Here is a 15,474-nt window from a genome sequence, read left to right on the forward strand (position 1 = left end):
TTATTATTTTTTTTATAATAACTTGCCAAATGGCAAGTTATTATTGGTTAATTTGAGTCCCTGTTTAGAGGGACTCCCTTACTTTGATCCTTGTGCAGGAACTCACTCCTTCTCTCCTCCAATGGTTAGAATTCCTATATGTCAGAAAAAAGTCAAAGAGGAACTCACCATTGGAGGTGCTCTTAGAATCTCTGCCCTACAAAAGTGTGCCAAGTCAAGTCATTAACAACCTGTTGTGAAAGCTTTTATTTCCACAAGTTAATAAATATTAATTAATATTATGAAAGACCTAAATTGTTAGAGAGGTCATGAATGTTATAAGCAATTAAAAATTTGAAAAAAAACATATAATATATTGTTCTTCAATTATTTTACACTATTAAATACAAATATTTTGTTGAATTGTCATGTCTACATGTCGGATATATTTAGAATGCGACACTTATCTGACACTTGTTTGACACGCGTATTTTTTGTATCCAATGGTATCTTAATAAAATATAAAAATACTTTTTCAAATACGTTTGAACACACATAAATATCATCATGTATCAATATGTTTATTCTTATTCTTAACCTATATTTTTAAAATAAATTTAAAAATACTATATATTATTATCTATTAAAATAAAAAATCTTTTAAATATTTATATAATTAAAAAATAAAAATAGTTAAAATCTTCATTTATATTTTAGTATTGATAAATATATAAATATTAAAATATTATTACAATTTATTTAAAAAAAAATTATATTTTATATATATGTCAATTGTAGAAAAATTTAAAATTTATGTGTCTGCTGCATTATTGTTTATGCTTCATAGAATTTTACTTTTACATTTTCTGCTTTTTTTTTCTCTAAAAAATACACTATTGACAATCATTAACTACTGAGATTTTTTTCGCTGCATAATTATTTGTCAAAATTACTGATAGAATTTAATTTGCTACAAGTTTTTTGTCGCATAATAGAAGAGATAAAATTTCACAAACTTTATCGACAAATTCAGTAATCCATCGAAAAAGTCTATGTTTTGGGTGAACTTATTACTAATGGAAAATCCAACAGCAAACAATTTGTGAAGGCGCTGCGTTTTACACTTTTGGCTTTAACGACAGAAAATTCATCGATAACTCTGAAATTATAGATAAATAAAAAAAGAGGAACCACATAGTAACACTAATACATACAAATGCAACACTTTACAAACGCTTCTCTTCTCCTCACAACCCCTTTTTTTCCGCTTTGATCCTCTCCTCCGCTACTCCTCCTCCCTCGTTTTTCAATTTTTATATCTTCTTCTTTTTCCCGATAAGATAAGCTTACAAACATTTTAAAGTGAATAGTCAAATTTATTTTTGAAAAATTATTTTTTTTTAAATTACTCCCAAAAAAATTAAATTAGTCATATTATTTTTTGAAAGATAAAATGTAAGTTAAATTGATCATTCCGTTGGTCAGACAATGATGTGTCACGTTAAGTATCATGTCACATAATGATGTGATAGATTAATGGCACATGTCACAAGATGATTGATTGATATGTCAGGCTAATGTGACACGTGTGTCACGTGTTATCTGACATATCATCTTTCGTTTTAGTTCAAAATTCTTTTTAACCAACTTTGGTTCGTCGAGTGGTCAACTCACTCGTCCGCTTAAGCAAGTGCTAAGGGTTTAAATTCCGCCTTGTGCATGCAGTAATCCATTGGTCAGCGACAAACCCTTAAATGGAGCCCAGGTTCACGAAGAATTAGTCATTGACCTGTCAGGTTAGAAGATACATGGGCAACCAAATATTAAATAAAAAAATTGAAAAGACATAAAGAAATGGGGATAAAAGTATTAATAATATTAAAAAAATTACATTAAGATATTAAGATTCAGCAGAGATTCCATCAATCAATTTTTTAATTATTGAGTTCTATCACATAAGTTAAACAATAACAAAAATTATAAAGTAAAAAATTTAAAAAATTTAAATTTTAAAATAACTACTATATTTATTTAATAAGATTCAAAAAATTAAAATTTTAAATATATAATTAATAATAATTTGATAAAATGATTTAAATAAAAAATTTCACTAAGAAAAGTTAAAATTTTAAAATGAAAAATTTTAAAATACAAATGATAAAATAAATTTTTAATAAGTTAATTATTTCTATTATTTTATGTAAAGAGAAATTTGTTTATTAAGACCTAAAAATGATATTAAAATTAATTAATAGTATTAAAAAGATTAAAAAGTTTAATATTATAAAAAAATAAGAGAAATTTATATAAAAACTAATTTGATTAATTTTTAAAATTTTAGAAATAAAAATGATTTACGTGTGTGCCTTCAAAAACTAATTTAACTCTAAACAAATTTATAACATGCCAGATAACATATGGCATTCTACGTGTCACTGACATGATATGTCAGACAATTATTTTATCACACGTGACATTAACATACTACGTTATTATACTACGTGATATTTAACTTGATCCGTCATCATCTAACTAGATGACTAATTTGATTTATACTTTTTTTTAAAAAAAACTAATACGATTAATTTAATCTTTCGAAAACTAATTTAAAAAATTAATATTTTTTCTGAGATAAATTTAATTATTAATCCAATATTCTTAGATCCGAAGTCCAAAACTATCTTTAATTTAGTATTTAAATTTCCTATTTTGTTTCCTTGTAATTGTTATGGATGGACAAGACAACTAGTTACAGCCAGTTACATACATTTTCTTTTTTGGCGATAAAACCGCGTGACGCCTAAAATTTTGTATCAAATAGTTATACAAAGGGTTAAAGCAGCTCCTCTACAATCATTTGAAACATGTTTCTTAAGGCAGCTGGGGATAAGTCATTAAGTCAATGAAATGGAATTTGGGATTTTGGGGGAATTTTTTTTTTCATGATATCCCTCGGCTCAAACATAGATTGCTGCATGTACAATGTAAAATTCAAATTTTCGACACTTACTTAAACAGATTCGTGAGTTAACCGTTCGGCTGATCTTTGCTTTGAGACTATCCAATGCAAGCCAATATGCTCCTATCTAAAAAAGAGCCCAACTGATCTAAATCCAAACCACCAAGGCCCAAACGAAAAAGTATACATCGTAATGGACCAAATCAAACTATATAAGCCTCCTAACAAAAAAATTATATAAGGCCCAAACCTGAATAAAGACATATTTTTACCACAAGGAAGACCCCCCACTCTCTCAATTCAATTTTAATTTTTACTTTTAAAGATAAGTTAGCGTTCAAGAGCAAAAAAAAAAAAAAAAGGTAGCGTTAGTATCTGTTATTGGTAATTTGGTATTGTACTATTTTAGTGTGGTGTGAATGTGCGCATTTTAATTTATAGATTTTATAAATCGGTACAATAATTTATTTTCATATTTTTTGAATGTAAATTTTAGTTAATATAAATGGTTTTCCTTGCATTTTAACTAAAATCTACATTTTTTGGTTAAGAAAGGATTTACTGGTAAAAGGAAAGATCACCATTTGTTCCACTGGATCAATGAATCATGCCATTATAACTCTACTTTCCTCTCAGCAATAAATTAAAATCTTAGTATTTTATAAACCAATTAATTAAGATGTACTATATATCTTATAAAAGTTTTTGATAATATTTAATTGAAAAAGACTTGATAAAGAGGAGATGGAACATTAAATCCAAGTACTTTTTTTCTTTGTCAATTTTTAAATCCATCGTCATATTAATGCATATTATATGAGAATCTCACTCCCCTTTTGGACCAAAGGTCTAGCAAGGTTGAAAGTGCAATTATGCCGACACTTTTATAACATCTTCTCTTCCATATTTAGTTTAACCATCCAAATCGATGGAAAAAAGGTTCAGAATCAATGAAACTCCTTTTTTTTATAAGGCAAGTGAAGTAATGAGCAAACAAGTTCACCTCATTAAATTAATCAATGACAAATATTTTCATATATTTAAGAAAAAAACTAGAGAAAAGATAACTAAGATTATGTTTGAAAAAATTAGATGAAAATTTTGATTATAATCTCTAATTATTAAATACAATATTCCGTCACAATCTCAGGGCTATTTTTTTTTATATTGATTAAATATATGTGTAATACATTGTTACTGGACGATTAAGTATTTTTTTTATATGGTGTTTTATTCAAATTGGACGGTCCGATTTGTTTGATGAAAAAAATAAACTATAAATCGGAGGGTCCGATTTGTTTAAAAAAAATAAACTACAAATTAGAGGGTACAATTTGTATTTTGTATTTTGTATTTTTTTATTTTTTAAAATAAAAATCAGACGGTCCGATTTCAATATTAAAAATTTTTTTATTTTCGAAATCACAAATCGAACCGTCCGATTTGTGATTATTTGTTTAAAAAAAATAATACAAACAATTCAGTGCCTCCAATTTGTATATCCCATATCAGTGTGAAACACACATCTCCTCACAACTTTTTGTTATATACTTCTCTCTCACACATGAAAAATAATAAGTGCAATCACAGTATCAATTCTAAAAAATAAATGTAGTCTAAAAATCTCAAATAGATTTTCCTAATCAAATTATTTTTTTATTTTTATCTTTGTATTTGAGAGTATTTGTCTTATAATTCTATTTTCGACCTGACTGGGTAAATTTTCAAAAGTTTTAGACTTTTATGAGAAGTCAAATTAAAATATGAATGTATTGAATGTATATACTAAAAAAAGTAAAATCTTTTAATCCATTTTAGAATTAGTAAAAGCAATCTCAATAAATATGCAAATAAATTTCCTTAATCTTTGGATCTTAGTCATCGGTTTGGTTGAATATAGAATTGCAAATACTGATAGTCTGATACTACTGTACATACCAAACCCCTTGTTATTCAATCACCATAGATACCTACCATTATTTTTCCTTTTATTAAGCATAATAATTTGAATAGTGTTAAATGTGCATCTCTTTTCCCTCACCTACCACCTTAAGCGAAATTTATATTATTCTCTTCCACACCAATTGAGATTCTTTAGCCCTAAAATACTGTCCTTTTTCACCAACTCATTTTCCCATTTTTCTTTCTTTGTACTTAATTATTTATTTCTTTAATTATATTATTTATTTATTTTGCTAGTGTTCACCTACTACCTTACCATTTCCATTTTGTTTTAGACGCATGAACCCTCTCAGGCCCTCACGGTCACATAAATATTTTATTTATTTATTACAAATAATAAGTTTATGAGTAAAAATCATTTTGATATAATGAGAATTCATGTACAAAACAAATAAATGACCAAGATTTAACCTAGTTGATAGTTAATTAGATTCATTAAACATTTAATCCTTATTAATGGTATAAGGAGAATCTCATAACGAGGTAGGTACTTTCTTAAAAGAAAATAAACTTACATCCTGTAAAAAACTAAAATTAAATTATCTAAGAGGGCTAAAAAAAATGTAATATTATTATTTAATTGCATATTATTATTAAAAAATAAACTTATTTCTATCTCATTTTAATTGCTACTTAAATAGGCAAATCCTTAAATAGAGTTTCGATTTGGTAAAAAAAAAAAAAACTAATTTTTTTATATTAATTAAATATATATAACATGTTATTATTGAAAATTTGGATTTTTTTATATGACATCATTTTTTTAATTGATATTAATCAAATCAGATGATCTGATTTGTTTGAAGAGGGAAAATAAACTATAAATTAAATTAGAGAGTCTAATTTATATTTTTAAGTTGATTTTAATATAATTTTTTTAATTTTCAAAAAACGCAAACTGAACTGATTTGTGATTTTTTTAAAAAATTAGACAATGTAAATCAAATAATACGATTTATGGACATCACCATACAAAGAAAAAAGAAATCGATGTCTCAGATTTCCTAAAGGCCATAGCAATAAAAATCACATTTCATGACTCATCTTTTTACACACTTAGATGGAGCACAATAAAAATAATAAACAACTTAAATAATCATACATATAAAAAGATCCAAATGATAAACTATATCCATAAAAACATATATTAAAATTACTAATTAAAATTATTTTATAAAAATGTACAAAATTTAATTTGTTGATATATTTGTTATAAAATAAAAATAAAAAAATTCAAAATTTTAACATATATTTTTAAGATACATATAAATTTGGCTCATAAAAAAAAAATCTTTTTTAGTCAGATTTTTTTTCCCCTAAAAAAAATCCTCTTATACTATTAATGTGGATTCAAAGGTAGAGGAAGCCAGGGGGAACAAAAATCTTTGACTCGTACAACTTCAGAATCTAGATTGCATTTGTCAGTCAGCATTAAACACAATAGCCACCACAATTATCTCATTTACTAATCCAGTGTGTGCTGCGCAAATACCTCAAAAATTAAAAAAAAAAATAAAATTAGTAGAATAGCCTAAGTATACTCTAATCAAAATCTCACGTTGTTTTTGATTGTGACGGTTACTTGGTTACTTTCTAGCGTGTGATTACATACACCATTCACTTGGATCTAAGTGAGTCACATTATTTTTCATGCCCTAAAAACACCAACCCCAAGTACCCGTTTGTTTCTTTCTGCCAAATTACACACTCAAGATAAGCCAATTGTGAAAGAGATTCTGCCAGCAACTTCACTCACTAAAAAATACAAAATAAAATAGAGAAAGAAAAAAGGGAAAAGAGAATTGAAGTTCTATTAATTCCCCAAAATCTAACACCCTTTTAATGTCTTCCATTGAAACTCAATCCTTAAAGATTGAATGCCTTCCATACATTTATTTGAGTTCCACGGTTTGTGGTGGTGTTTTGTAAATACATGAGACAGTGATAACTTTGGAATGTGTCCTTTTCCTTCATTGGTGGGCGCACAGTCACCAACCACCTACCATCTCCACCAGATCTTGAATCTACACTTTATCATCCTCACAAAATATTCAGGGTCTCATGTTTCTTTTTTTTTAATTTTCTACGTTAAATTTAATTCCTTAATTAATCCATCCTTTCATCTTACTTTATGTCAAACTCTTTACTAGTTACAAGTAAAATATGAGAAATTCTTCGAAACTAGTAATTTTCAGTAGTTTTAGTTATTATTTGATGAACATAAATATTAAATTATTTTTAATAAATAAATTTTATTAATTTATGTATGTAAAATTTTGATAAATATAAATACAAATTATATATTTTTTGTGTACAAAATTTTTATAAATATATGTGCAAATTATTATTAGATAAAAATAATAATATTTATTGATCATATAGCATTGTTAGTTTATTTTTCTTGATGTAAAGTTGTTAGTTGATAATTATTAGATTATTTAATATATTTGATTAAATTATTATCTAACAATTTTTAATTAAGAGTAAAATATCGTTTTTGTCCCCAACATTTGGGGTAAATTCTATTTATGTCTCTAACGTTTAAATCGTCCTATTTGTATCCCTAACATTTGTAAAAGTGATTCAATGTTATCCTGGCATCAATTACACATCATGAGATCTCTTCTTGAAGTTAGAATACAAATATCTGGGATACAATCGATGATTTACTCCGAAAAATAGTTCATCAAATGTTGAAACTAATTCCTACAACATTTACATAATTCACTCTTATAAGGATATAATTGAATCTAAACACAAATAGTGAGTATAATATTAAAATCGAACACATCCAAGTGAGACTTAATTGAGAATGAATGTATCCAAGTGAGAATAATTGAAAAATATAATATGATTTGTTAATATAATTGATAGTAGAATAACATTGAGTCACTTTTATAAACGTTAAGGATACAAATATAGCAATTTAAATGTTAGGGACACAAATAGGACTTATCCCAAATGTTGAGGATAAAAACGATATTTTACTCTTTAATTAATAACTTCACATAAAAATAACTGTATTACATTTTCACCTTAACAAAAAAAAAATTAAAAATGATAAATATCTAATTTATTATCAACTATTTTTTTATACGGACTGTTTTCACTTTTCATGCAAAAATAAATAAAAGCTAAAAGTTTTATTTTATTTAAAAAAAAAATTGATAGATTTGTAGCCAGGAACCACACTATATTATCGGGAGGTCCAATCCACCATCCTCCACTCACTTCACACACTCCAATGGAATCGTAATCGTAACATAATAATAATAAGAAGAAGAAGAAGAAGCTCAAGACAAATCTCATTTCTTTCATTGTATCGATTGAATCTCTGCATTCATTGATGGAACGTGCAAGGAGGCTCGCAAACCGCGCCATTCTGAAGCGCCTCCTCTCTCAAACAAAACAGCACCGTCACCACGAGCCTCTCTCCAACTCTTCCTCTTCTTCCCCCGTTCTCTACTCTCCGTCCAGATGCGTCTCCACCGTAACTCCCTCTGTTCTCCGCAACAGAGCATCATTCCATCATTTCTCTCAACAACAAACTCGCCGAATTTCCGTTACTGCCCTCCAGCCCAGCGACACCTTCCCACGCCGCCACAACTCCGCTACCAAAGAAGAACAGAGCAAGATGTCTCAGTCTTGCGGCTTCGACTCTCTTGATTCCCTCATCGACGCCACCGTTCCCAAATCCATTCGCCTCAACGACTTCGCCTTCTCTAAGTTCGATGCAGGATTGACGGAGGGCCAGATGATTGAGCACATGAAGGATTTGGCGTCGAAGAACAAAGTTTTCAAGTCTTTTATTGGAATGGGATATTACAACACTCATGTGCCACCTGTCATCTTGAGGAACATCATGGAGAACCCTGCTTGGTACACGCAGTACACTCCTTACCAGGCTGAGATTTCGCAGGGCCGTCTCGAGTCATTGCTTAATTTCCAGACCATGATCACTGATCTCACTGGCTTGCCTATGTCCAATGCTTCATTGCTTGATGAAGGTAACTCCGCCGATTCGGTTATTTTACTGTTTTAAAAGTTTGTTAGATCTGTTACCGACAGTTAGGAGGGAGTTAGTTAGTTAGTTAATTAATTTTGTTTGTTTTTGCTTCTGAGTCCTGGCACGATGGTACTGTATATGAGGCCACAGATTCTGTTGGTGGATTTGAATCCTGCCTATTTGCCTTGCAACTCAAGGCTGCAAATACTAGTTACAACTTACAAATGAAGGGTGAGTCTTGCTTTGTGAGGCTATGTAGTTAGTTATGAAGGGGAGTCTTGGATTTGATTGGTAGATTCAAATCTGGCATCTTTATCTTGCAGACTTATTAGGTGAGGGGTGAGAGCCTCTCCGGCCTCTTTGCCTTTTGAGCTAAGGCTGCGAATATCTATGCTCGATCGATGGGTGTTATTAGTTGGTTATGAATGTAACATGTAATCATGTATGTATAACTCTCTGTTAATTAATTAATTTTTCAATAGGAACTGCTGCTGCTGAAGCAATGTCTATGTGTAACAACATCCAGAAAGGGAAGAAGAAGACTTTTGTTATTGCAAGTAACTGTCATCCTCAAACAATTGATATATGCAAAACAAGGGCTGCTGGTTTTGATCTTGAGGTTGCCACTGTGGATCTTAAGGATATTGATTACTCAAAAGGTGATGTTTGTGGTGTGCTTGTTCAGTACCCCGGGACTGAGGGTGAGATTCTGGACTATGGGGAGTTTATCAAGAAGGCACATGCTCATGGGGTTAAGGTTGTTATGGCCAGTGATCTCTTGGCACTGACTGTGTTGAAGCCTCCTGGTGAGTTGGGGGCAGATATTGTTGTTGGCTCGGCTCAGAGGTTTGGTGTTCCGATGGGCTATGGAGGGCCTCATGCCGCTTTCTTGGCAACATCACAAGAGTACAAGAGGATGATGCCTGGGAGGATTATTGGTGTCAGTGTTGATTCTTCTGGAAAGTCGGCTTTGAGAATGGCGATGCAAACAAGGGAACAGCATATTCGGAGGGACAAGGCTACTAGCAACATTTGCACTGCTCAGGTAACTTTGCTGATTTGGTTCAACCAATTTTAGCTATATAGTTGTCCTCTGTGAAGACTTCAGAACTTATTTAGAAGTTTTAATTTGTAAATTCTAAAGTGTCTATTTCTGTTCCAGTTCAATTTTGGTTTGGAAGTTCTGTGTAATGAACCACCACCATAGTGTTACACAAATGATTTAATTATATTTCTAACATGACACACAGATATTGCACGTACTCTTATTTACCATTCAACCTGTATATTATTCAGTTATATATATTCTTTGATATCATATCATATACAATCTCTTCAAAATGCTTAAATTATTTTAATGAGGGCATATGAATGATTCTTATAACTATCATAGGCGCTGCTTGCAAATATGGCTGCTATGTTTGCTGTATATCATGGACCGGAAGGCCTTAAGACCATTGCTCAACGTGTTCATGGTCTTGCTGGTGTATTTGCCCTGGGATTGAAGAAACTTGGAGTAGAAGTTCAGGGTCTTCCCTTCTTTGACACTGTGAAGGTTAAGGTTCCCAATGCCCACGCAATCGCTGATGCTGCTGTGGAAAGTGAAATAAACTTGCGAGTTGTAGATGGAAAAACTGTAAGTGTTTATTTTTGTTGCAACTCAAATCAATTAATATCATTTGTTTGTCTTTGGATTATTGAGCTTGGTTGCTTTCAGATAACCGTTGCTTTTGATGAAACAACCTCATTGGAGGATGTTGATACACTTTTCAAAGTCTTTGCTGGTGGCAAGCCAGTAAGTATGATTAATATATAATATGATGTATCCTTTTTATAACTATCAATTGTATCATTAATCTTGAATTATTGTAAGTCCCTCTAAAATGTTTGTTCATACACAGGTTTCCTTCACAGCTGCTTCTCTTGCGCCAGAAGTCGAGTCTGCGATTCCTTCTGGATTAACTAGGGAGAGCCCTTATCTGACGCACCCTATCTTCAACACGTAATCCCTTCATATGGAATTTGAATATAATTCCTCTGGTTACATTTTTAGAAACTTACCTCAACTTTATTTTGTTCTAATAGGTACCACACTGAGCATGAGTTACTCAGGTACATTCATAGGTTACAATCCAAGGATCTCTCATTATGCCACAGCATGATTCCACTTGGATCTTGTACTATGAAGTTGAATGCAACAACTGAGATGATGCCAGTAACATGGCCCAGCTTCACTGATATTCACCCTTTTGCACCAACTGAACAGGCTCAAGGTTATCAGGTAGCTAGTTAGATGTTCAAATGGTTCTTTTTAGATTCTTATAAATGATCTTTGGCCTGAAAATATGGGAGAGAAGGGATTTTTTTATTTTATTTTCTGTGTCTAAACAATAAAATTTGGTGTCAGGAAATGTTCGACAATTTGGGTGACTTGCTGTGTACCATCACCGGGTTTGACTCCTTCTCTTTGCAACCAAATGCTGGAGCTGCAGGAGAGTATGCTGGGCTGATGGTTATTCGAGCATATCATTTGGTATGATGACTTGGCTCATTTTAAATATGTCTGCTTAACTTTTATGGAAAATATTTGCTATTGGAAAGGATTTTTTATCAATTTATGAGTTAATTTATGACTCTTCTGATTTACTTACATTCCAAAGCAGTATTTGACATTTTTATTTAACATTGTACTTGTTCATTTCATCCGATAATTGATAACCTTCAGTTGTGCTATTGTCTCTTGCTATATATTTATAAAAGATCAATTTTTTGTTTTTTAATGTTGCTTAAATAAATTCCTGCAATGGTTCTTAATTATTTTGGAAATTGGAAACTGCAGGCAAGAGGAGACCACCACCGCAATGTTTGCATTATACCTGTCTCGGCACATGGTACAAATCCTGCCAGTGCTGCCATGTGTGGCATGAAAATTGTTTCTGTGGGAACCGATGCCAAGGGTAATATTAACATTGCAGAGTTGAGGAAGGCCGCTGAAACTCACAAGGACAACTTATCAGCACTTATGGTAAAATTTGCTTCCTATAGATTGATACTTGTATATTCTAGTTATATCGGCAAATTGACATTATTGTCAAACTTTGAGCCTTTTTTACACTAAGTTTGGTTATGATTTGATTGTAGGTAACATATCCCTCAACCCATGGTGTTTATGAAGAGGGTATAGATGAGATTTGCAAGATTATTCATGATAATGGAGGCCAAGTATACATGGATGGTGCCAATATGAATGCACAGGTTTGTTTTTATATGCATATTTTACCTTCATGTACGTTTGTGTAACATGAAACCAGTTTCTCTCCTTTTTTTCTGGTCTATCCAAATTGTGAGTTATGTTAATTCAAAATCTTAACCCCTATAGTGTTCTAAAACTTGACAGTATACAACTTATGTAATTGTAGCCCCGTTCTGAATACAAATTGTTTCTTGAACGCCAAGTCTTGGTTGACACCAGATACCAAGTGGGAAAAAGAATGTATTGTGTAAGAAGATAGATAATCTTGTAATGATGGGTCCTGCATGACTTTTGTGAGTGTGGTGTCTAGTGTCTGAAAAATGGGTTCAAATAACAAGGCTCGTCTACATATCATGTTGATCGAAAAGGAAACAATTTGCGCAGTCGTGCCTAACTTTGAATGATGTTTGTAATGTTTGTATTTGCAGGTGGGTCTTACAAGCCCTGGTTGGATTGGAGCAGATGTTTGCCATCTCAATCTCCATAAGACATTTTGCATCCCTCATGGAGGAGGTGGCCCTGGTATGGGTCCAATTGGTGTAAAGAAACACTTGGCACCATTTTTACCTTCACACCCTGTGGTAAGCCCTTTTTATTTGGTTATGATGAAATTTTGTGTAATATACATGCATGATTTTAGTTATTTCACTAAAAGCACATGATTTTAACTTTTAATAGAGTCCTTAGTTTTTCTTCCACCAAACTGGATGACATTGTTACTCCTTGTATATGATCTAATAGATATAAAACCCTTTATATGCATCTAAGCAGCTACTTAAAACTATTTATGTACCTCTTCCTAACAGCTCATGATTTTAGAAGAGATGGTTTTTATGAATTATTGAACTGAGATCCTTTTATTTTTTTTTTTTTTATTTTAGGATAAACCATTTTTTTAAGTTGATGTTAATAAAATCTTTGGTCTTCTTTGTATTTAATTATCTGATATCATAATGAAGGTACCCACTGGTGGAATTCCCGCCCCAGAGAACTCTCAACCTCTTGGTACCATCTCTGCTGCACCTTGGGGCTCAGCACTCATATTGCCAATCTCCTACACTTACATTGCCATGATGGGTTCGAAAGGACTCACCGATGCATCAAAGATAGCCATTTTGAATGCGAACTACATGGCGAAACGATTGGAGGTTTGTGCTTTCTTATAGATAATTTGTGCTGCTTTTCCCTATGACTTTTTATTCTTCTTATGAGTTGTTAAAACTTGTTTTCACATATACTTTGATGTACACAGAATCATTACCCTGTTCTTTTCCGTGGAGTCAATGGAACTGTTGCTCATGAATTCATCATTGACTTAAGAGGCTTTAAGGTAGGATCACTTGATAACTTGAAGTTGCTTTTCTCAATTAGCCAGAACTCTTCATGTCTGATTCTCTGTATGCGATTTCAATTTTAGAACACTGCTGGAATAGAGCCTGAAGACGTTGCAAAGCGCCTCATGGACTATGGCTTTCATGGACCAACAATGTCATGGCCTGTACCTGGCACACTCATGATTGAACCCACTGAAAGTGAAAGCAAGGTAGACCTTTCTGAAAAAAACCTCTATTTTTAATTATGTCCACTTTTCCTTGAAGTTTCTTTGTTGTGATGTCTTTTTCTTATTCAACTAATTTTCATTGCAGGCTGAGTTAGACAGGTTCTGTGATGCTCTTATTTCCATCAGAGAAGAAATTGCTGAGATAGAGAAAGGAAAAGCTGACATTAACAACAATGTGCTCAAGGTAAAAAACCTTTTGTTCTCTCAACTCTGATAATATTAATGAGAAGAAAAATACTTCTTTAGATTGCATCTCATATTGGCAAAAATGGGGGTAAAATTTCGTTGATAAACTCTGTTTGATTTTACATACGGAGCCTATTCATGAAAATGAATCCCTCATTTTTTACCAACATAGCAAACAAACCCAACATGGGTGGAAATTTTCACGGATGAGTTTCAACTTTCAAGTGAAACACATCAAACTCCTCCATTGAAAATTTTCACCCTTCCCAAACCCATGAAGAGTGATTATTTATACTTGTCTAGATATTATGTTTACAATTTCAACCTAATTCATGCACTTTTGAGTGATTATCTTAAATATTTTGCAGGGAGCTCCTCATCCACCATCATTGCTCATGGGAGATGCATGGACCAAACCATACTCCAGGGAATATGCAGCCTTCCCAGCTCCCTGGCTCCGCGTCGCAAAGTTCTGGCCTACAACAGGTAACTATACGATTGTTCACTTGTCTCTATTGTAAGATATACTAAGCATCAATGCTACATCATCAAAGAATTGGTCAGAATAATGAAAAAAAAAGGTAGGACAGTTCTATTACTTTTCTAAGGATCAACAAACATGAGTGTTACCCTGCAATAATTTATAGTTGTAACTTCACTGCAGGTAACTCTTGTGTGTTCCTTAAGAACATTTAGGCAGTGTTTGGTTGTTGTCTCAAAAAAATAGAGACATAGACACAAAGACACAAATACACATGAACACAAAGATACACAAATTTTATAACATGTTTGGTGATAATACACAAGACACATGTATTTAATTCAAAAGTCCATTTTATCCCCAAACTAAAACAACTCAAGTGTTAAAGATAAAGGACAATGGTTGGAATTTTAAAAAATAATTAGGGATAGAATTGGAAAAATCTGTGTCTCATGGGTTGTGTTTTAGTGTCACGGCTTGAAAGAGATACACTAAATACATGTCTTTTATGTGCATCTATGTGTAACCGTGTCTTTTAAAATTTTATGTCTCAGCAAACAAACGGTGTACACGTACCACCGTGTCCATGTCTCTCGTGTCCATGTCTCTGATGGACATGGACATTAACCAAACGGAGCCTTAATGCATGCTCTAGAAATATCCATAACCAGTCATTTTAATTTCCATAATTTTCTCTCTCTCCAATAGATATAGACTAATGAATTCAAAACTATGGTTGGTTGTTATCAGGGCGTGTTGATAATGTGTATGGCGACCGCAACCTCATCTGCACCCTTCTGCCGGCAGCACAGGTCGCCGAAGAACAAGCTGCTGCAACCGCATAGTCCCTCATTCCTTTCATCAAGCATTTTCATCATTTCTAGTTGTACATAAACTCCTCCTCCTATTTATACAGTCATTGCAGCTGCTGACTTTTGCTTCTGAATATGATAATGATGATAATCCAATGCTCTTAAGTTTCATACAACCACAACACATATCTGCTCTTTCCCCTCTCCATCTTAATAAACTAGAGGGAAAGTTCACCCAAAAAAAAAAAAGGAAAAAATTTAGAATATTGGTCAGG

The 15,474-nt window shown here is 31.9% G+C and overlaps 1 protein-coding gene across 2 annotated transcripts; it reads left to right on the top strand.

Annotated features, from left to right (window-relative positions):
• Nucleotides 1-7,992: 7,992 nt before the first annotated feature.
• On the top strand, nucleotides 7,993-15,375 carry LOC112755922 (glycine dehydrogenase (decarboxylating), mitochondrial). Of its 2 annotated transcripts, XM_025804257.3 has the most exons (16): nucleotides 7,993-8,907; nucleotides 9,389-9,951; nucleotides 10,300-10,542; nucleotides 10,624-10,701; nucleotides 10,808-10,908; nucleotides 10,992-11,187; nucleotides 11,314-11,439; nucleotides 11,746-11,931; nucleotides 12,048-12,161; nucleotides 12,588-12,740; nucleotides 13,119-13,307; nucleotides 13,412-13,489; nucleotides 13,577-13,702; nucleotides 13,806-13,904; nucleotides 14,275-14,392; nucleotides 15,138-15,375. In XM_025804257.3, the coding sequence occupies exons 1-16, from the start codon at nucleotides 8,247-8,249 to the stop codon at nucleotides 15,230-15,232; spliced, it is 3,126 nt and encodes a 1,041-aa protein (XP_025660042.1). In that variant the 5' UTR covers nucleotides 7,993-8,246; the 3' UTR covers nucleotides 15,233-15,375. The 2 variants fall into 2 exon arrangements, 1 of the variants encoding a protein (XP_025660042.1); XR_011862707.1 differs by lacking the exon at nucleotides 13,412-13,489 and having other exon boundaries at nucleotides 7,994-8,907; nucleotides 13,119-13,332; nucleotides 13,535-13,702.
• Nucleotides 15,376-15,474: the final 99 nt, after the last annotated feature.

This window comes from Arachis hypogaea, chromosome 6 (genome assembly GCF_003086295.3).
Source record: "Arachis hypogaea cultivar Tifrunner chromosome 6, arahy.Tifrunner.gnm2.J5K5, whole genome shotgun sequence".
In the NCBI taxonomy this organism is placed as follows: Eukaryota; Viridiplantae; Streptophyta; class Magnoliopsida; order Fabales; family Fabaceae; genus Arachis; species Arachis hypogaea.

Coding starts and splice junctions, on each gene's coding strand:
- LOC112755922 (XM_025804257.3), top strand. CDS start 8,247: ATGGAACGTGCAAGGAGGCTCGCAAACCGCGCCATTCTGAAGCGCCTC. Junction 12,162..12,587: donor GTGCCAATATGAATGCACAG/GTTTGTTTTTAT, acceptor TTGTATTTGCAG/GTGGGTCTTACAAGCCCTGG. Junction 13,490..13,576: donor TTGACTTAAGAGGCTTTAAG/GTAGGATCACTT, acceptor TTTCAATTTTAG/AACACTGCTGGAATAGAGCC.